The sequence below is a fragment of the Colius striatus genome, chromosome 1, assembly GCF_028858725.1.
Source record: "Colius striatus isolate bColStr4 chromosome 1, bColStr4.1.hap1, whole genome shotgun sequence".
NCBI lineage: Eukaryota > Metazoa > Chordata > Aves > Coliiformes > Coliidae > Colius > Colius striatus.
Window position 1 is genome coordinate 79,937,192 of NC_084759.1, and position 21,879 is coordinate 79,959,070.

At 41.4% G+C, this 21,879-nt stretch overlaps 2 protein-coding genes across 6 annotated transcripts in view; both read right to left on the reverse strand.

Annotated features, from left to right (window-relative positions):
- The window catches only part of SH3KBP1 (SH3 domain containing kinase binding protein 1), a 221,619-nt gene extending 216,042 nt beyond the window's left edge, over positions 1-5,577 (reverse strand). The window contains exon 1 of the mRNA XM_061999392.1: positions 5,021-5,577. Coding sequence (XP_061855376.1) covers positions 5,021-5,024 — 4 coding nt within the window. The 5' untranslated portion in view covers positions 5,025-5,577. The remainder of the gene's footprint in view (positions 1-5,020) is intronic.
- Positions 5,578-13,790: 8,213 nt separating this feature from the next.
- The window catches only part of BCLAF3 (BCLAF1 and THRAP3 family member 3), a 32,067-nt gene continuing 23,978 nt past the window's right edge, over positions 13,791-21,879 (reverse strand). For 4 of the 5 annotated variants that reach the window (XM_061999415.1, XM_061999454.1, XM_061999434.1 and 1 more), the window contains 3 exons: positions 21,335-21,430; positions 16,018-16,173; positions 13,791-13,961 (listed from right to left, as the gene is read on the reverse strand). In XM_061999415.1, coding sequence (XP_061855399.1) covers positions 13,932-13,961; positions 16,018-16,173; positions 21,335-21,430 — 282 coding nt within the window. In that variant the 3' untranslated portion in view covers positions 13,791-13,931. The remainder of the gene's footprint in view (positions 13,962-16,017; positions 16,174-21,334; positions 21,431-21,879) is intronic. The other variant, XM_061999444.1, reaches the window with a different exon arrangement.

The following is a 21,879-nucleotide window of genomic DNA, read 5'->3' on the forward strand; positions in this document are numbered from 1 at the left end:
TCAAGTCGAGAAGGAGTCAACACATTACATATAAGGTCAATGCTGATCTGCTATATGATTTCTGATACACGTCTGATAGAATGATTACCAGCAGCACTGAAAAAAAAAACCCAAATGTCTAACAATTACAAAAGAAGCAATCTGAATAACATTACAGATGAATTGTAAATTGCTACTAATGCAATATATAAACAGAACTATATATGTGATCAGTATTAACATAAAACTGCTTTTAATTATTACATATATCTCCTTAAATCCTGGTAGGAAAAAAACCATCCTTTCTAACAGCTCTACACAGGGTTTTCTACATATGAATCTTTGATTAGCACAAAAAGGAGCAAGAATTCTGCTGTTTTAAGAAACCATCTGTTTTAAGTATTCTTTTATCACACCTTCTGATCTTAAAGCAACAGTTCACATTAAAAAACCCAACTATAATGGAGACACTGAGAAAAGAAGAGCTACTTGAAAGGGGTGAGCAGAAGAGATACCAACATACAAAAATGACTGCATAATCAGAAATTATTTCCATCACCTTTTACATATACACATGTATTTACATATTTCATGTTTCTTTATCTCAGATCCCTATCTTGATACATTTAGAAGGGAATTCTGGCCACCTTTTATGATATAAATGTCATTATCTCTTGATTTCTAGGGAACAAAAAAAACTCACTTCATTTTATTACAGTTCATGAAAACTACCTGAACTCAGACTGTGGAGACATTCACAGGCTGTACAAATAATGTCACGAAACAACTGGAAATTTGATCCTAAACAGCTTCAATGCAACTGCCTTGTAAAAAAACAAACTTTCCAATGACAACAAAAGAATTAAAGTGAGCAATACGCCATATGAGGAGAAGAATAAAGACTTCTTACAGCTTTAGGAGGATTTTTACACATTTCCTATATAAAGGTACTTTTACAGCTGCCTAAAACCCATTAAAAAAAAAAAAACAAAAGCACTGAATTGATGAAAATCCTGCACATCATCTTTCTTATTATTCTTCCTTATCCAGGTAACACCATTCCACCGTTTTGAAGGACCGCGAGAATGACACATGCTATTCCTATTTAAAAATGCCTTCCACATATTTTGCTGAAAGGCTTCAAAAAACTCCACCATTTTGGAGAGAGAACTTAAAAGTTGAAGAAGAGTAGTCAAGAACCACAAGCACACCTATCACCTTCCATCTTTGATTTATACAACTTCTGCTAAGGTCTCAGAAACCCTTCGTTTACATAGGAAAGCGGCACTGTTACAAGTTTACCAGCTCCCGTGTCAGTAAGCACTCTCTGGGTCACACCACAGTGCCAAGCAGAAGTTTTGATGCAAGCACAGCTCTTGCTTGCTGGAGGACAGTGTGGCCCCACAAGCAAGAAATGTGCTCAGAGTGCTCCCTCTGTTGATGCTTCGATAAGGGAGAGATGAAGAAAGGGGAAGTGGAATGTCTGAAACAAGAGAAGCAGAAAGGGGGGGAAAAAACAAACAAAAAAAAGATAAAAAGGTAGTAGGTTACATGAGAAGCAGAGAAGAAGTTGAGAGCAGGGGACAGAAGAGAATTTGGGAAAAAAATAATAAACAGGAAAAGGGATTGCAGCTGGTACAGAACAGTGTCTCATATATATTCCTTTTTTTTTCTCACGTTAATTCTTGGTGGAACATTCCTTTGGTGCACACAGACTAGCTGCAGTATTTTGTGGCAAAGCATCTCTCTCAACCACTAATGTAAAACCATGCAGGCAACAGCTCTCTGCCAGTATTAGTAATCTAACTGGTTCAAAGGGCACAAGACTATCTCTGGATCCAAACTTTGAACTATGGCCACAGCAGAGGCGATCAATGTGAATTCACACATAAGAAGTGCAACGTATCCCCTCTTCCCCTTTCCCAACAGAAAAGCTTTAGAAATACCTTGGAAAATATCAAGATGAAAAAATATCAGTGATGAAAGTGTTTATTAATAACCTGGTATTTACAAGCACTATGAAGAAGGCTTCAGCTCTGCAGCTTCATAGCAGTATTATTATACAGGACTCATACCTCATTTAATGTGCTAAACTGCCTGTGCTTTGAAGAGATGAGCAAAAGACTGCATCCCAGAAAAAAAGGATTTCCTTCATCTACTGCAGAAGGTGGAAGGTGTGTCTCTGACTGACACAAGGAGCCGCACACATCGGTTGTCTTCTGATGGTGGTAGTTAAACATTGCATTCTAGAATCAGACTTGCACTCTTGCATTTACTAAATTTGATAAGCAGTAGATTTTCAACCAGGTTTTCCCCAAGTAGCTACCATACTTTCTTCTCACTTTGTTTTCTGGATCTCCAACTTCAGGAGGACAGTCTCTACGTGGACATGGAAAGCTCTTGCAAATGAGACTGAGGAGTTCTCTAATCATTTACAAGTCTAAGTAGTCTTGAAAAAAAAAAAAAAGCAGAACAAAACAAACTCAAAAGCAACAACAACCAAACAAACAACCCACACACGCAAGTCCCCACAAAACACCACCTCTTCATTTCTCAGACAGTTAAGGAGGGAGATGAAGCTTATTCCGCTATATCCACAATTACCTTTACGGTCTTTGCCTTAGTCTCCCTTTACATTTAGAACACTACCACCATTACTTCAGTCAACGCTCCTGACAAGTACATTCCAAGTGTAAATTAATTCACCTTTAAGAACTCTACCAATAACGTCACAGCATAAAATATCAGTAAAGCTGTATTTCTTAAAAAGCTTGGGGTACCTGCTGCAAAAAAGCTTGAGGTCATACACTGAACTTTAGCATACATGTATGTATAACATATATGCATACATGCACAGGGCTGGACTAATAACAATACATAGAACCATACAGAAAATATAAATGGTTAAACTGGAAGGCATATGAGTAATTTAAAAATAAAACATTCGGAATCTTAACAGTGTGATACATGTAAAGAATTCCCCTATTCTTTTCTTTATCTAAAATATCTTTCAAAAATGCTAACAATGTTAAAAGTGTTTTTAATAAAACTCTGTTTTCATTTCATATCTCCTAGAAAGATTTTTGCTTTCATACTACTCATACCTTCACTTCCTTGCACAACTTTTTTATTTGTTTTTAAACGACAAGAGTCACTTATCATTTAAAGATATGAACAACAACAAAATTATATCTACCTTTCCTCCCCTCACAATTTGCAAAGAAAGTCTGACTAAGTCGTAATGATTTGGTAAAGTCATTATCCAAATGAGCTTCAAGGAAGCCAGATGTGCATGATGGTCACCAGCCCAGGAGAGTGAAGGGTGGGTAAAAGAAAAAAGATGGCCTTCATTGCTTATTTGCTGTGTTCAAAAACCCTTCTAAAAGCTCTAAAGTTACTTTACCGGTCCCTTATCGCTTTCCTTAATCTTTTGTACCTTGAAGCTAAAAAAAACAAGCAAGCAAACCCCAACATTTGGACTACAGATTATGCAGAAATCAGAAAAGTCTTACTGTACTGCAACATAAACTTAGTAAAAAATAAATGCACTGAGAGAATATAACAAAAATATTTAGAACTATTTCTTGTGACATACCCTACCCAAGACAGATTTTGCTCCTTTCATCAGATACAAACCCTACACCTCACTACAGCACTATGTTTAAAATCTTATCTGTTGCTACACAAGACAGAAGTTGAGAGCTGCATTAGCTTTTAGGCAAACAACCCTAACAGAGTCTTCTACAATGCACCCAATTAAACGTGGCAGTCGAGGATGTTGGCCTACTGTCAGCAGCATCAGAGTTCACTCAAATCGATACAGCTGAATGAGCTGCATAGGGATGAATTCATTTCAGCTTGAACTGGAGGACTAACTGAAAGTCAATATCGAAAAGCTAGTGCTTAATCTCGTAACTTACAGGTAACAGCAGCTGCGCACTGGTCTGACAGTAACCCGCAAACTAACCTCTCAAAGAACAAAGAGACAGGTTTTGTCCTACTATCCTGCCAACGTCATCCTATTACAACAGGTAAAACTGTGTAAAATGTCTGCCCACGTAAGGCGTTATATTTAGTCGTAGTGACACTGCTCTCAGGTTCCTAAACAGCCCAAACGCGTTTCTGCTACCGTGAGCAAAGCGGGCAGCTGGGGCCCTGCGGACAGCTAAACGCCGGTGTTCCGCAGCACCTTTCGCCGCTTGCCTTCGGACGCCGGCCCGTGGGTACACCAGGAGCTCCCTGCCAACAGCAGGCGGGGTCTTTTGTTCCTTCATGTTCCGCCGGGCACCGCGCCGGGTAGAGGCAGCCGCGGGCCCGCGCCGCTCCAGTGACGCCCCGGGGCTCATCCCTCAGCCAGCCCGCGCCTGGCACCGCTGCTGCCGCCGCCGCCGCCTCGCCTCCTCACCCCGCATAATGGTTCGATTCATCCCCCGTCCTGCCGCTGCCCACGCCTCCCTCGCCGCACAGGTAGCGGGCGCTGCACGCCTCGGGCCGGACCGGCAGCCGCCGCCTCTCCCGCAGTCGGCGGGAGCCACCTCACGGGCAGCGCCTGCCGACTGCGATCGCCCCCCGCCCCACGGCCGCCCCCTTGCGGTGGGGCACGGCCCCGCAGCCCACTCCGCGCCCTCCCCCAGTGCTCCCCCGCCGCCGCTGTCCCCGTCCGCCCTCCGCCTCTGTCCGCCCGCCACCACACCCCAGGCTGCCCGGGGATGGCTGTGCCCTGCGGGAATGCAGCGAGACCGGCCATCCGGCGCGCCAGAGGGTTCGTAACGCTGTCAGCCCCTCTCGGGATCCCCCACCACCGCGACAGCCCCGAGGGGCGCCCGGCCCTCGCTCCCGCCGCCGCAAACCCCGATCTCTCCGCCTGTCACATGAAAACAATTATTGACTCGGCCGGGGGAGGGGAGCAGAAGTTAAAAGGCACAAGGCGGAGGAGCAGAGGCTGGTAACGACCATCTCCCTCCCCGTCGCCCCCCAGCCTCCCGTCGCTCCGGCTGGTCCCCCAGCACCGCCAACTCGGTAGCCGGCGGCTTGAACTCACCCATTTATGTCGAGCTGCGCTTTGCCTGGCGGCGGAAACAGGCTGAAAGTTTGGGGCGGCTGGCCACGGCGAAGGGGGCGAGAGACAGTCCGAGCCGCCGCCGCGGGAAGAAGAGCTGCTGACAGAGCCGCTCCCTCCTCCGGCGGCCGCCGCTCTCAGCACCCGCTGCAGCCGGGCTGCATCCTGCGTCCTGCTGGCAGCACCTCGGCTTCCCTCAGCATATGGATTCGTATGTGTTAAGGAAAAATAAATAAATAAAAAGAAAATAATTCGGGCGAGAGAAGGGGCTCAGCTTTCAGCTCCTGCCAGCCACCTGGGTCCCTACTGCCGCCGGGCAGAGCAGCCCGAAAGAACGCGCGGCCGAGCCCGGGCGCCCAGCGGCGCCTGCTGCCGAGCGGCAGGGGTGGGCGTCTTCCGCCGCCGGCCGGTGCGTGGGGCAGGGCGAGAGTGCGAGGTGCAGCCGGCTGTCCCCGCCGCGCACCTCAGCTGCTGCTGCTGCCGGAGCGAGCGGCGCGGCGCGGCTCCGCTCCGCTCGGGCGCTGCGGGAAGTGTCGCGAGACTGCGCCAGAGCCGCTGCGCCGCCTCGGGCCGGCGGGGGAAGGAGGGCGGGGAGGAAGGAAGCCGAGCGGCGGTCCCCGGCGGGGCCACGGTCGGGGGAGAGGGGTGCAACGGCGCCCCGGGCCCGCCTCGCCCGGCGGGAGAAACGGGGTGGCTGCCGCTCCAGGAATCGGCAGCAGGGAAGGGGGTCGCCTTATTTCGGCGCTGGGGGAGGAGAGAGGATGCTTTGGGCTCCGGGCACCGTCTGTGGGAGGCGGCGGCCGCTCCCGCGGGGTGCCACGGGCGGGTACCTCACATTCCTGGCAGCCACCTTCCCCGTCCGCGCAGGGAGCTGCAGAGCCGCTACCTACGGCAGGCCGTGCCCGGTCCTGCACCTGGGGCTCGGGGAAATGTAACGGCAGCTCCGCCGGCGCCCCTCGTCGCGCCGCGTCTGTCCCCGGCCCTCTCCCTGAGGTAAGGGCGGGGGGTTGCAGCCCGGGCCGCACTGAAGGGAGCCGACCCACTCCTCATCCCCACCGCAGCCCTTCAGAGGCTTGGCTGCAGGGGCCGGGAGAGAAAGAAGAAAAGGAAGAAGGATAAGATCAAATGAAGAGGGGCTCTTTGGGTGGTGGAGGAAAAAGAAAAAATGCACAGGGGCAGCTGAATGTTCGTTTCAGCTTTTGCAGAAAGATGTGAAACGCATGCTGCAAAAAAGCCGAGTGAAAAGAGAGAGCAGTTCGCACAGATCAGTAACGTTTCTGGACAGAAAGGCACCTAATGAGGCCAGGCAGCCTTCTTCACAAGCAGGGCTTCACAGTGGTAAAGACCTTTGAAAAGAAAAAACAAGACAGACACCTACAATAGTAGGAGAGGGGAAGAGCAGATGAAAACCTGTACAAACTGCCATAAAAGATAAAAGTAGAGGTAACATCTTTTACAGCACAAGCACCTTCAATATTAATGAAAGGTTAAAGAAAAAGGCCTGTTCTAACCTAAGGTAGTTAATTTGGGTAGAAAGACAGAAAACTGATGATAACAGAAGGGATGAGATTTTCGTATTTCTCCCCCTGCACACCAGGTTTTGGGGGGGAGGGGGGAAGGGTGTTTTGAGGTTAGAAATGTGTAAGGGAGTAGAAGTCTTTCCAGATGGCACCTGGCTTCTGGGCTATGACAATCCTTTTATTTTCTCTTTTTTCAAACTGTGACAGCAGTGAACTGTTTGAGAGAAAATAAAAGGAGTTTAACCAATTAGAGGCTTAAATATTTAGCCAGAATTTTTAACTCTTTTTAACGAGAGCTATGGAAACTTTTAAGTGAGCTATGTCCTGTAGCAGCAGTGGAACATCAAGACTAAAACAGTTTTGTCTAGTCTAATTATAATCTCTTGCAAAAAATATTTGCAAAAGAGAGACCATAATGTCATCTAGAAACTTCACTTTACCTGTTAAACAACTGCTTAGAGAAGCGAAAGAGATGGTTTAAAAGTGATACTGATAAAAGTCAGCAACTTTAAACTGACATGAGTTCAGATCATGATCAGCAACACAGACATCATACAGTGGTTTGAATTGGAAAGAACCTTAAAGATCATGTAGTTCCAAGCCCTTGGCCCTGGGCAGGGACAACTTCCAGTGGACCACATCCAACTGGCCCTTTCAGATCCCCTCCCTTTGACTAGGAGGGTTAATGAAAAAAATGTACTTGCCCTCTAGAGTCACTGCTCTCAGGACACCCTCAGAAGAGACTTCTCTACTACTATCACCCATTGCCTTTTCTTAGCTGTGCTGGTTTTGTGGGGAGGTTTTTGTGCCTCCAATGTGTCTCCCGATATGATGGATCTTGCCTCTTCCATCTGCAGAGCAGTGAAGCAGTTCTGCAAGGGCACCCACAGGCTTCAGGGGAAGTCTTTTTTTCTCCAGCTGGCTCTTGCTGTTGCAAGCTTCCATTCTTCTCTGTCACTGTCCCCCCTCCCTTCTGTGTGTGAAGGAGGCTGTGCCTTGGGCTATAGGTCCACCTCAGACTGTTCTATGAACCAGCTCTCTAACTCCTCAGTCTCCCTCATGTTACAAAGCCTTCTCATCACCCCTTGCAGCTCAGCCACCTCTGGCAGGAGCCCTTCTACCCAAGCACACCTGCAGGCAGCTCTGCCACCTGCCCTTGTGCCAGGTGGCCCAGGCAGTGCCAGCGGCCAGAGGCCTGTCCCACAGTCTCCCCCCTTCACCACCTCTGGGCGGAGGCATGGGCCATTGCTGGGGCAGAGGGCACAGACCCTCGAGATGGCACTGTGGCCTTTGTTCTCAGACAAGTGCCTTGTTCCTGAGTTATGTAGTATTCAAGCTTCTCCACTAGGCCAGTGGCATGTCCCTCCTTCAAAGAGGCACCCTCCCGCACCAAACTCCACACCACATCGGGGTGGTGGGCGTGGAGCAGGGCAGCTGTTCCTCCTGCCCCCGCTGCTGTGGAACACAGCTGCACCAGAGATAGTCACCCCAGCAAGTGACATGCACTTCTGAAGAACGTAGTCTAACAGTTGGGAAGCATTATTATATCCTCCCGAGTGTTATTTAACTATTTTTCTTGAGAGGAAGAAAGTAACACCACCACTACTACGCCCCACCACCACCCCCCTTCCTGTAGCTACATCACAGCAGATTTACCACATGTGGACTTTTACTTTACTATCCCTTTAAAGGACATATCAATAGGAGTAAGATAAATATTTTTAAAAGCCAAAATTACTTACATACAGTGAAGACCAAGACAGATTGTGGCAAGGTGAAGTAAATAATGGGGAAAGTTAACTCTTCCTTTAACTAAACACTACAAGTCTATTCCTCTAGCTTCACTCTTACGACCTCTCTCTTAGATCTTATTACGAGATCTTAGTATTTAACGAACATGATTATTCTCACCTCACAGTGATGACGTTGTATTAAGGGAATTCTCAGAAATGAACACTATTTTACTGAAGGTAGACTTTACCAAAGTTAGCCAAGCATGTGTGTACCTTCTCCCATCCTACTACTTTACAGAGCAAGAATCAGGATTTGCCAGAGATGCTAAGGATTGTGAATGTCATGGAGAAGATGAACAGACCCACTTTCAAAGTAGTTTTAGACATCAATTTCGTATTGTGGTGGGTTTGGAAAGGGAGCTTCTTTTAACCAAAAAGATTTGCCTAGAATGTAGATCAATACTTTAATCTCAAAAAGACACAACAAATTCATAGAAACAGTTATGTAAAAAAAATAAAATGGCTACACAGATCAAGTAAAATACTCAGAAAGTGCCATCAGATATTAATAAGTACTGAATCAAAACACTGAATTAAAAGTATAAATTTTTAAAAACATTTATTGTCTGTAGAAACAAAATTTACATTGATTTTATATAAACTATGTTAAACATACATATAAACATACCTACATCTTAATATATACTTATGAATGAGGCTTTCAGATACAAGATAACATTGTCAAAAGCACCGTTGTGGACTCCAAAGACTACAGACTTAAAATGCATTTGCCTTTAACTCCATCTTCAGTAGTTTAAAAATGTCATCTCTCATCTGCACTTGGAAATAATGACATTAAAAGTTTCCAATACTGTGTTTGCACGTGTACATACATGTGCACATACAAACATCAGATGGTCCTTGTGAAACTACACTATAAATAAGGTCAACATTAATATATTCCTTAGAAATGGACAATAGCCCACATCCTCATTCAATTGGGGCAAAAAAACCCACCTGCTATTCTTAAAACGATGAGGCTTTTCTTTATTCCATAAAGAGCGTACTCAACTGTTTCCACCCCATCCCTTCTCTCAACAGTAAAGACATAAGCGAGTCACAAAATAAAAGCTATCTACTACATTATTTACAGAAAATGAAATATTAAAAAGACACTGTGAGATTTAGACTGCTTAGACAAAATTCAGAGCAATGAACGGTGAACAGAAGAAAAATGTATTGAAGTGGCAGGCAGCATAGAGCTATTAAACTATGTGGCTAAATATCTACTCAAAAACCCCTCCAAATAATGCAAACCTTCAGGCATAAGGAGGAAGGAGCAAGTGTTATGACAATAGTTTTCTCCCATATTAATACTAAAAATTTAGGCTCATCAAGCTTAAATAGAACACACTTAAATGTTCAGCATTATGGTGCATTAAGGAGCCAAGTGTTACAAATAGGCTTTTAATGATCTTGAAATGGTTTGCCTTTTTTTTTTCCTCTTTTAATTCCTTTGTAAGGAGGCTGAAGAACCTCCTATCTTCAAATCCCACAGCAATGGAATGAAGTCTGTCAAGGGGGCCAGTTATATCAGAAACATCCCTTTTTTTTCCTTTCTGATTCATTAGGATGCAAGGCTGAAGTCTTTCTTTTTGAGAGCTCTCCCACAGAGAACTTTGTGGATGGCTGCATAGATGCTTAAAGAAAGGCAAGAGGCATGTTTCTATACAGCACAGGAAGAGATCCCTTCAAGCAAGCAAGTTAAAGAACTCTATTTACAGTCTTCTAAGGTGACTACTAAGAAATCAAGTCTCGCTTTGCTAGAATCTTTAATCATTTTCTCCAAGCAATTCTCACTATCCATTTTTAACACATGGCAGAAAATTACTTTCCGATTCATAACAGGCAAGTTTTGAGAACCCTGTCTTTTTAATATCACAAAAGTGTAACCTTTTTTTGTTTTGTATTTAAAGCAGTCAAGTTCATATAAAGAAAATTCAGCAATTAAGTCACCTAAAGAAAATTCAGCACTTCTTTCTGAGGCCTTGGGAGAGAAGACAGCAGCTAAACCATTAACACAAACAGCAATCACCTGAATTTACTCCCATCTTCTGCTATCAGTTACACCAGGTGAGACAGTTAATGTCTCAACAGGTCTCAAGGCCATCTAAATCCATCAGGCAAGGTGATTTTAAACATGTAGGTAATTATTAGAGTTAAGGCAGCTTATAGAAGCCTTGCAATGTGCTGCTTCTTACTAGCCCCAGAATTTTGTTAACCTTGTGAACTCAATCATCACAAAGTTTAAAATAAGGACTCTAATCAATCTACATAGAGATTAAACAGACCAGCAATATAAACGCTAACATCACAACAACTTGTTAGTTCAGACACTTAGAAGGAAGACTCTAGTCATATTAAACCCATTGCATTTTGGATAGTAATTAAAAAACCCCAAATTTACAAATGAACAATTGAGAATATGACATGAGCATTCAACAGCTGTTTCAAGTAAACCCTAAGAAAGGCAATTCACATTTATATTTTCAAAGTAGAAAACACAAAAGCTAGAAAGCTCTTAGACAATCACATTTTTTAACTTGCCCTCCCAATGCAAATGCAGTGGCAGACTTGACTAATACAAGAGACTCTGTTTTCCTTCTGAGGCTGAGGCTTTACGTACATGTATTAAAACTAAGTGGTTATTTTAACAACTGTTATCAGTCCATGCTCCTGTTAGCAACAGGATATTACGTATGTCTCTGTACAGGTGTTTTCTACAATGCAGATACAATACAGAAAGGCACCATGTTATTCAAGTAAATTGGCCATTCTTCTACTTAACGTTTGTCTTTGTGCCTTCACAACCCAATTATTAACTTCAGCACATTGCTTTCAACCAAACACTATAGCCCAGTACCAGAGCACTTCTCTGTGATAAAAGAATAAACAAGCTGATTTGTGTATGAGTATACACAAATGTGTATGAGTCCCTTTCAAGAAGATGGTCTCACAGCAGATAACATCACAGAGTAGATGCTTCTAGCACTTAAACCAGTCACAGAACAAAATTTCTGTAAGAAAATTACAAAATATAGGAAATTGTATCGGGACAGAACCCCAAATTAGTGAAGTCATTGGTAAATAATATGATTTCAGAAATGGTATCCCCATAAATAGAAGCTAAAGCAACTGAAATGTTGACTACATTTCGTCATGACATTAACCTTGGGACCAAGGGTGGGCAAGGGGAAAAATAATCAAAGTCAGTAAACATGCAAAAAGCCTCGTTTGTAATACGTTGCTTACAGTTGTAGAAATAAAAAACAAAGCTAAACTATTTAAGTACAAAGCAAGTTAGAGATACCTGGTCAGGCATGGGTAAAGTACAAATTGAGCAGCGCCAGTCACATTTTTAAACCTGGTTAAAGCAGCATTAACTGACTGAAGTCTCACTACTTCAGCATTACTTCCAAACAGCGTTAGCAAAACTGCCATGTCAGAAGTTTCTTCATATATCCACTTTTCCCATTCGCTCAAAAATGAGTCGTCTTCCAGGCTTTACTAAGAACACTGCAGGAAGCTTACAGTAACAGTAGTATCCTGTTGAATAAGACAACATAACTTCAGTAGTTTGTCTTAAGTCATGCAGAGTTTCACTTCTTATGTGTTTTACAGTGCTTTAGCACAATTGGGAGCAGTGTGAATAGCTGGTTGGCTCCAGGGTACACCTGCCCTCATCTCCAGGGTACACCTGCCCTCATCTGCAGGGTACATACAACACTCCCGTGCCAGCAGGCTGCTCTACAGCAGCTACTCTGCATTTACTTTGGGTTGACTCAATCCATTGTTTCAATTCCTTATTTTCATCTCCTAGTAAATCTATGAAGGATGACTTTGTCAGGTTCATCACTGACAACATCAGTAAATCAGTTATTTTTCTTATCCACAGAAAGGTGCCTGCCTCTATCTAACAGAGGAGTTCCTTTCCTTTAGTGTCCCACTACGTATGCATAAAGTCACTGAAAAAAACCCTTTTTTTCCACTGAAAACTTGAGGGTTACAAACAAACTATCTGGTGTCATTGTCAAACAACAGTAACACCAATGAATGCAGCAGCACACTTCCTGACTGTCTATTCCCTGTGAACACTAAGCAGTACACCCCAGGAACTGAAGATTTCAAGTGACACTATTTTAAGCTGTTCTGAGCCATATCATATGGTCTATTGAAGGCATTGTGGAAAACACGTTACAAAAAAAGCACACAGAAACCATATCCTGACTTTCCACCCAAATAAGATTTCCTTTTATCTGAATGTACCTCTACCTAGTATTAGAATTCTGATCTCCTACCCACAGCAGAGACTAGCCTGCATTCTCTCTGGCTAATGCCATCTTGGGAATGATGGAAATACATTAGCCTCCATATCTGGTGGATATGGTGAACAACTTCTTTCTTAAACGAGAACATCTCCGAAAACTACTTGCTATGCGTCTTTAATTCACTGGCAATAAAAAAGTCTGAACAAATCTGAAATACGTACACACAACCCCATCATGTATTAAGGCAAAGGCTATAAACAGGAAATAAGCACAATATTATTTATAGCTGCTTATAAAACATCTGGCTGTTTGAGTTTTGCACACAGCCTTAACAATACTGCAGTACAGTAAACTTCAGAGGGGTTTAGAACAAAATTGCAAGCTATCTGCATTTAAAGCAGTTTCAATTATGAACAGCTTTGTTAGAAGACATCCATATAAAAACTTACGTTTTTTTGTTTTTCTTGTAATTAAATACTTCAGGCCCCAATTTCAGAATCCAGGAAATCACCAAGTCATTTATGACGAAAAAGATTAGCGAACATGTGGCTTGGTCAAGAATGTCGTACACCAAAAAATATAATGAGACAGAGTAATTTTGAATACAGACCAACTAATCCTCTAACAAACCCAAGCATGCTTTCAGCGCAGTTATAAGCTACTGCTACAGTACGTTACATACCTGCCTGTAACCATTCATTTTAATCAAATACTGGAGGTTGTCCCGAAATTCTAACAATTTACAAATGTATATACACATCAGAAACCCAAGTACATTATTAAACTAAAGTAACACAAAATACTGTTTTATGGAAATGACTGAACAGAGGTGTAAAATCTATTGCACAACCTAAAAGGTCATTAATTGGAAAATCCTGAGCTAATGTGCTATTACCAAACAATTCAGGCACTTTTTTTTTTTCCTTTTTTATTACATAAGCAATAAAACTTTCAACATATAAACCTCTGGGTATAACAACTCAAGTTCCATCTGTAACACCATGCTTAGAGGAAAAACATATTCAATAAATAAGACTCCCTTCAATGACTTCTTTACTTGAGACTGGTATGCAAAAGGAACTAAAGGTACATACTACAATGAATTCAATTGAATACTGTACTTCAAAAGCAATTATTAAAACTGTAAAAAAGTCCTGCAGCATTCCACTACTGAAAAATAAAGTTATTTTTAATCAAGAAAGTTACGGGGTTAGTTCCTTTATCCTATTTTAAGTCTTGACAAAGTTGTCAAAAACGAACAGATGCTCCCTTTGTTGTGTTATCTCTTTCAGCTTCAGGATCAGAACTCAGCTCAGGTTTCTGTTGCAATATTTAAATTTCCCTACAGAGAGGAAAAAAAAAAAAAGTTAACTGTCAAGTTGTATGAGTGGGGGAAAAAAGCCATCCAGCTTTCCTAGGTGTTGTAATAGTATAGTATGTGACATACAAGATTCTTTCAATTAAGGATTTAAACAGTCCAGCTGTAAAGATAGCACCCTAAAGGTTGTGTATGCATAATTATTTTAAATCATACGATGGTAGGGGTTGAAAGGGTCCTTTAGAGATCATCTAGTCCAACCCGACTGCAGAAGCAGGTCCAGCTAGATCAGGTCGCACAGGAACATGTCTAGGTGGATTCTGAAGACCTCCAAGGAAGGAGACTCCACACCCTCCCTGGGCAGCCTGTGCCAGGGCTCCCTCACCTTAACAGTGAAGTAGTTTTTTCTTATGTTTAAGTGGAACTTTTTGTGTTCCAGCTTCATCCCATTACCCCTTGTCCTGTTACTAGCTACTATAGAAAAAAGGGATGTCCTAACCTCCTGATGTTCAGACCAGTGTAACGAATCTCAAGGACAAGCATAGTCATTACAATAGGCAAAAATGGGAAATTCTAGACTCCAGGAACTGTTTTGGTTTCTAAGAATTAGCCAACCAGCAATTGGCACACTGTTAAGAAAATGACAGTGTCATACTTGTTCTTCAAGATTTATTTTACTTCAACTCAAAGACACTTAAGTTCTTCATTGGGCCTAAAAAAAATAATTAAAAATCAATATCCAAATCTTATCATCCTTTTATTATCCTATCTTATTATCTAATTCAAATCATAAGCTTCAGCAGCCAGATTGTGTTAAGCATGCTTTATCGGTTCCAGACCTTAACATCTCATTATAGAAGAGCATTGGAAGTTACTGGGGAAAAGCTCACAACAAAATTATGGCACTTCTATGCTCATTTTATGAGGTCATAATTTTTAGGGGAAAAAAAAAAATCCTTATCCTTCTATTTTCCACTCATTCCAATTCAATTTAGCCTTCAGAGATTGCACTTTTCAGAATCCATGCAAATGTAAAAGGCATTCATCAGTATACATGCTTCAGCAACAAGTGACCTGTTTACTCTGTCCCAAGCATTTGTTTCTTTCTTGTGTGGCATGTTTGGGTTTTGGTGTGGTTTTTAGTGTTCCAAGCCATAAATTTGAGCTTTTTTGAAAAGAGTTCAAATAACCTACACTTTTGTGCTCCAAGAACTGAACTCTAATCCAGCCACCAATGCTTACACAAATGTATTTACTTGTAGCTAGGTGGACATGGAATTACAAAACAAACACGAATCCGCATCAGAGAGCAGAACTGCAAGGGGCTGTGTAGGTCACCTAATCCAATTCTCTGATGTCACAAGTAACCTCACACTACTTTGATCATACTTGATCAATTCTAAAAAAGGATTTAGAATGTTTTAACTACTCATCCTCACAAAAGCTGTAACATTTTATATGGTTCAAAAGTTCTTCTGCAGTTCAAGGTTATCATTGTCCCTACACCCTGCAAATCAAAAGGTATTAAACCAGATGTGTCTAATTATTTCAGCTTGAGCTTGTCAAACCACTTTACACAAACATTACGTAGTGTAGCATGCTTTATGCAGAACAAGACTCCAGTCTGTACTTTAAAGCACATGATTCATTTAGGATAATGTAACAAAGAGGAGAAACACACAGACGTAGTAAAAAAATATTAATACCCTTCACATTGATTTAAAACCATAACCTAAGAGGACACACTATTTATTTTTTTTTTTTTTTTTTTACACAGAGGGCCACTTTCTCTTCCTGTCAATAGGAAGAAAGATCAACTGAGCTCAGGAGAGAATACTGAAACACAGGCAAGGGCAGAATCTCAGAGGCTACCTTCAATTCACAATTACCCAAAGCAAGTTTCCATGGAATAAACATGGAGGAACTAGGAGTATAGAATCAAGTTTGCCTGTAAAGTACAAAAACAATATTCCAGAAAATCTCATCCAAGTTATTCCATGGGGATTTAAAAATTGGAATAATCATATGAATATTCATATTTTATAAATGACTTGGTGAAAAATAAATTAAGCCCACTTACCTTTTCTTTCCTCACAAATCCATCTCTGAATTTATTAGTGGTAAATCCCCTTGCACCAACAGAACGTAACCGCTGGTACTTAGCCTGAATATATAAACCCTTCTGTACTAAGCCTGATTTATAATGGGATTGCAAACGGCCATCTGTAAAGTTGCTCTGCAAGTTTGAGAAGAAAAAAGATGCACAAAATGAGGACCTCAAAACTCAATTGCTTATATTTACAGTTATACACATGTAAAACTTACAGTACTGAACAACAGAGGTCTGTGTTTGCAAGTGCAGAACCTCTTCTTATAGTTCCCCTTTAATATTCCTCAGATCACTCGCTACCATATGGCTCAAAGAACTGCTGTATTGTACTTACTGTTTAAAACATCTGAAATCATCTTCCTTGTAGAAAGAAAAAGTAAATGTGTTGCACACAACTTTAGCATTTTTTTCAAACTTTAATTAAAGTAAAACAACATAAACAAAAAGTTTAAGAAAACACCTCAGTGTTGCTAACAAATTCAATAGTGTCAGGCCTGCAGTGAGAAGCACACAGGGTGAATCTAAAAAAAAAAGAGTCATACTAAAGAGAAATTAATATATATATTTTTTCCTATAGTTCTAAAATATTTCTGGCCTGAACATATGTTCATTCATCTATACCTTTATTACCTCCACACTGGAATACCGTAGAACTAATTTAGTATGGGGCTAGGAACAGAGGCACCAGAGATAACAATAAAAGGTTTTCAGGTAAATGGCATTATAAACACAGAGAAGTAATACAGCAAGGCCAAACAATGACCATAGCAGTTAAAGTCATTAAAAAAAAAGATTTCTTTCCTAAGCATTCACACCTCCAACAAAATAGGCTGTAAAAACCATTAGAGTAATAAATCATAGAGTAATGAAGAACCCATTTATCGTAAATTCTCCTAGTTTTCCAGTACTATTGGGTTTAAGTTTTCCAATGTGGTCCTGGCATAAGGCATTAATCTATACTTTTATCCTTTAAAGTTTTCCTACCCCTTCAAATTTACACAAACTGGTTTTCTAGCTAATAAAGAGGAAGTCTCCCGACCATATCAAATTCTTGTTATCTTTTACAAACACCTTTAAGGAGGAAGAGGAAACAAACTATATCACAGAAATGTCCTTTCTTGAGTATGACCCAATTATTTCAGTGAAATCAGTCTCCTTTTGGCAGAGAAAGGATCATATCAAGAAAAATCATATGCTCTGAGGTTGCAATGACTGTGTTACCAATTTTTCCACTGTTTTCTCCACTATGTGGCTGGTGAACAGCTAAGAAAGGACTGTACAGAACAGAGGTTTCTTTATGTAAATACAGAGGTTTTGTTATTACCCAAATCATTTCACCTACCTACTATGTATGAGATAACTGAGAAGATGGCCCCAACAGTCCCCCACAGCTACTCTCATGGTGCTTGTAGGCAGAGCTCACTTGCAGAAAGCTACTAAATGTTACCCCCCTCTTCCTGATAAGTATCAGAGTTCAGACACAACACTGAAAAGTACAAGAAAATTCTTTAAGCAGGCCTGTGCCTTCCATAGGGAAAACTGAAGGATATTTTTTAATGCTAGATTACACCCCTGCACAGTTTGGATTGAAAACTCCCATTTCCCCCACAGCCGCTGCAGCTCTCTGCTTTGATATAGGTGGCTAGAAAGGAGGCCCTAGTGGCCTGCTGCTGTATTTGTGTGACAAGCAAAGTAGCAGATTGAATGAGAGATGGGAAAAAGGTACAAGACATTGAAAAATGAGATTACACAGAGTTTATAAATTTCAACTCAAGTATCTACACATTCCACAAGTGGGGAGGGAGGGAACATGCAGTATTATTAATGTAGAACAGAATCAGCTGTAGACAGCTAACAGGTTATGTGTCCACTTGGAATGTAAGCACTGCAGCCACATATAGATTACCTCACTCTGCACTAAACTGAGGTGTGTCAAAAACATCATTAATTTCTGGTCTAAAACAAACAAAATAATCTGCTAAAGGGATATCTACTTATACATTAAGCCTATTATTTATAAGGCTAATGACAATGCCTATGTACTCGTGGCATCAAGCTTTGAAATAAATCTGTAGGAACAAATATGTGCCATTGCGCTGGGTATACCTGGGATGGAGTTAATTTTCTTCTCAGCAGCCTGCATGGTGCCATGTTTTAGATTTGTGACTAAGACATCCCTGGTAACACAGCAGTGCTTTGGCTATTGATGAGCAGTACCTGCACAGCACCAAGGCTCAGCTCTTCTTCCCCTGCTTTGTCCCTTAGCAAGCAGGCCAGGGATGGGCATGAAGCTGGGAGGGGACACAGCTGGAAGAGCTGACCCAAGAAAGACTCTGTGCCATATAACCTCCTGCACAGCAATAGAGGGGAGCAAGTGGCCATTGCTTGGTGGCCATTGCTTGGGGACCAGCTGGGCAACAGTCAGCCTGTGGGAGGTGGTGAGTGACTTTGTTAAACAGTGAGTGAAGTTTAGTTCTAAAGATTGCTGTGCACGTACCCACTTAAAAGGTTAGCTCAGTGATCCATTGCAGTGTCATGACAAAAAGCACCTTTCAAAAATTGTACAAGATTTCTCCAGATTCTTTATAAAACTGCTGTTCTAGAATATCTTACCTTTTTTGCCCAGAAGTTTAACATACTGCAAGACCATATGTTTTTTAAAAAAAAACTATAAACAAGCAAAAAGGGGGTTACTAAGATATAATGTCTTCATTTTACATATAGAGAAGAAACATTAGGGGGATTGTTTGGAGGGGTTTTTTGTTTTGTTCATTTGTTTTCCTGGAGTTTTGTTTGGGAGGGGGTGGGGGGGTGGCAAGGAATGCAACTGTGTGTGGGTTTTGGGTTTTTTTTAATTTGTTTGTATGTTTGGATTTTTAAATAATCAGCCAAGAAAGCCTCCTGGGTATACAAGACAGTCAAATCACCTTCTTAAGTAGGTTTCAGCAACAGCACAGGAAGGGAAAACCCTCTATTACGCAGAAGGAAACTGAATGTAAAAAAACCCCAAAGTTGATGAAATTAAGTCAAATCAGCACTGCTGTTTCCATGGCAATGATAAATGTGATATACACATAGGCAAACTGCAATACTAGTGCATATGTTATTTTCCCTACAAATATTAAAGCATCATGGGACAGATCATTGGATACAGCAATATCCATATATACATGCAATGACAACTTAAGTGGATATTTTCACGCTTGTATAATCTCCAGCAGAACTGTAGGCTGATGTAGATGAAGGCAGCCTTCCATTTTCTTTATATTACAAATGCCAACACATGCCTCCATCCTCTATAGGCTGACAATACAGAGGAGATACTGATTAAGAGGCTGTGATGTCCTTATATTTTTAAATAGTTGTATCAGGCTGCCACTTTAAATTTGTCAACTTCAGCTTGGAAAATGACTTATTTTATCAGCTGAATAAAGACAGCATTTTTTGCTAGTGTTATCTTAACTATCTAAGACAGACTGTCAAAACACACCTAAATGAGAGAACCTGAAAGACTTCTTATACAAGTCTCAGAGGAGAAAGAAAAAAACAACAAACAAAAATCTCCACTTATACTGCCCTCCTCCACTTTCAAAATTTAATCCAAAATCCCATCTGCTTAACTTAGCCATCAAAACTTTACTTCAACTTAACTATCCACAAAACAAATGTCAAGCTATTCTCTGCTGATAATACAGCTGTTAATATTTAAGTAGGGGTAATTTTAAGGCAGAAAATGAGAGTAAGTGGTTCTAGACTTGATTAATCCTTTTCAAATGTAAAGAGCTCTAATCAGATGCATGCACAGCATGCCACTGTTATCAAAAACAAAGTGGGTTTTCTTTGTTTTTCTGCTGAACCCATGCTACCTTTTACAATCAAAAGGCATTAGGTGACCATTCCTTTATCATCTCCCAACTTGATCACTCTCTACAACTAACTGAATAGGGGTAGTAGTGAGGTGGGAGTCAATCTCTTCTCCAGTGATGAATGACAGGACAAGAGGAAATGGGCTCAAGTTGCACCAGGGGAGGTTTAGGTTGGACACTGGGAAGAACTTTTTCACTGAGAGGGTTGTTAAGCATTGGAAGGGGCTGCCCAGGGAAGTGGTGGAGTCATCATCCCTAGAGATATTTCAAAGACGCATAGATGAGGTGTTGGGAGATATGGTTTTGTTTAGTGACGGGTTTGGCAGTGATGGGTTAGTGGATGGATTCAATCTTAAAGGTTTTCTCCAACTAAAATGATTTTATGATTCTATCTTGAATAAAGGTTCACAATTTTAATTATTTTGTTTGGTTGTGGGGTTTTTGAGATGTACAGATAGCAGTATGCAGGGTATATACAGCAGATTAGTTCCCCAGAACTCCCTAGACAAAAGGTTAATAACTAATCAGAATTTTGAAAGCAACATACTTAATGTCTCACAGTCCTGGGAAACAGCTCAGGCTTCTGCACACATCAGGTGAAGGAAAGAAAGCTGACCAGCTTATTGTTTAGATAGATAAGCTTTCCAGTCATTGCCTGTGAGAAATGCTGATGCTGTTTTTGCAGAATTAGAAAAGAAATTAAGACAAAGAATCGGGTTTTTTTCTGTTATCCATTTCTGTATAGTATTAATCAGCGAACTGGCCTTGTCCGTTTCTGTGTAGTGTAAATCAGTGAATTGGCCCTGGGACTGTTATCTGTTTCTGTGTAGCAACTAACATCTGTTTGTTTGAAGTGTTAATTAGAGTTTAAATCTTAGGACTGTGGGGGGAATCTATGATAGCATACAAAAACCAGACATCCTCTGGGGAGGATTTTTAGGCACCTGGAGAAGTTGTAAATCTTGGAGTACCTAATCAATGGGGAAACAACGGAGGGACCTTGCAGCCAGGATAGGGAATAAAAAGCCAAATATTGTATCTATCAGGTGTGCCTACTAGCTAGGACACCCGCTCTTGCAAGAACGCTTAATAAAAGTGCTTCACTGCAGAGTCTGATCTGAGTCTTTCGTGAGAAAGCTTGTTTTATTTCTCACATTGCCTAATTTCTGCAATTCTCAACTTTGCAATGAACTTATTTCAACTGCAAGGACACAATACAGGACAACCCTGCTCAATGCACTGCCTGCCCTCTTACCTACTAAAAGCTAAGTCTTACATTATTTCAATGGAAATACTTAGGCTACGATGACATTACTTTTCATGGCATTTAATACCTTCAAAAACATGCCTCCTGTTACTGAACTCAACAGGATCAGATCACCATTTTATGTAACACACATCTGATAAAAGCTGATCTATACCTTAAAGTGTCTTCTGATGGGTCCTGCATTTTCAAGGTGTCCTCTAAAGCGTCTGGGAGGGTAAGTATCACTCGGTTTTGAAGAATAATAAGAATTCTAGTAAGAAAGCAGAGTTATTAGCTTAATGTTACTAAATTATTCAAGAAATCATACAAAGTTTCCAAATTATACTAACAAATATTGTAATTCGTTCCATCTTATGCATTTGACACAATGACACTGTCTGATGGAACCAGAGTAATGGGAGCATAGTGCCTGGAGTACAGGCTGGCTGAAGGAACGGCAGAGGCTGCAGAAGCCAAAGATGATACGACCATTTCACTCAAATATCACCCTCTCAGAGAGATCTAAGCAGGTAACAACCCAGTGAAGGTTGTCCACCCCTGCCCCTCCCTCGAACTGGTGCCTCAATTTGCATGCTGCAAGTGTAGCAGACAAGCTGCTATAGCAGTCATCCCTTGACTCAGGAATAAGGGCAACATGATTAGTACTCTGGACATCCCTGGTTAGCATACGGTCATCATCAGCTAGCATATTTTAGAGCA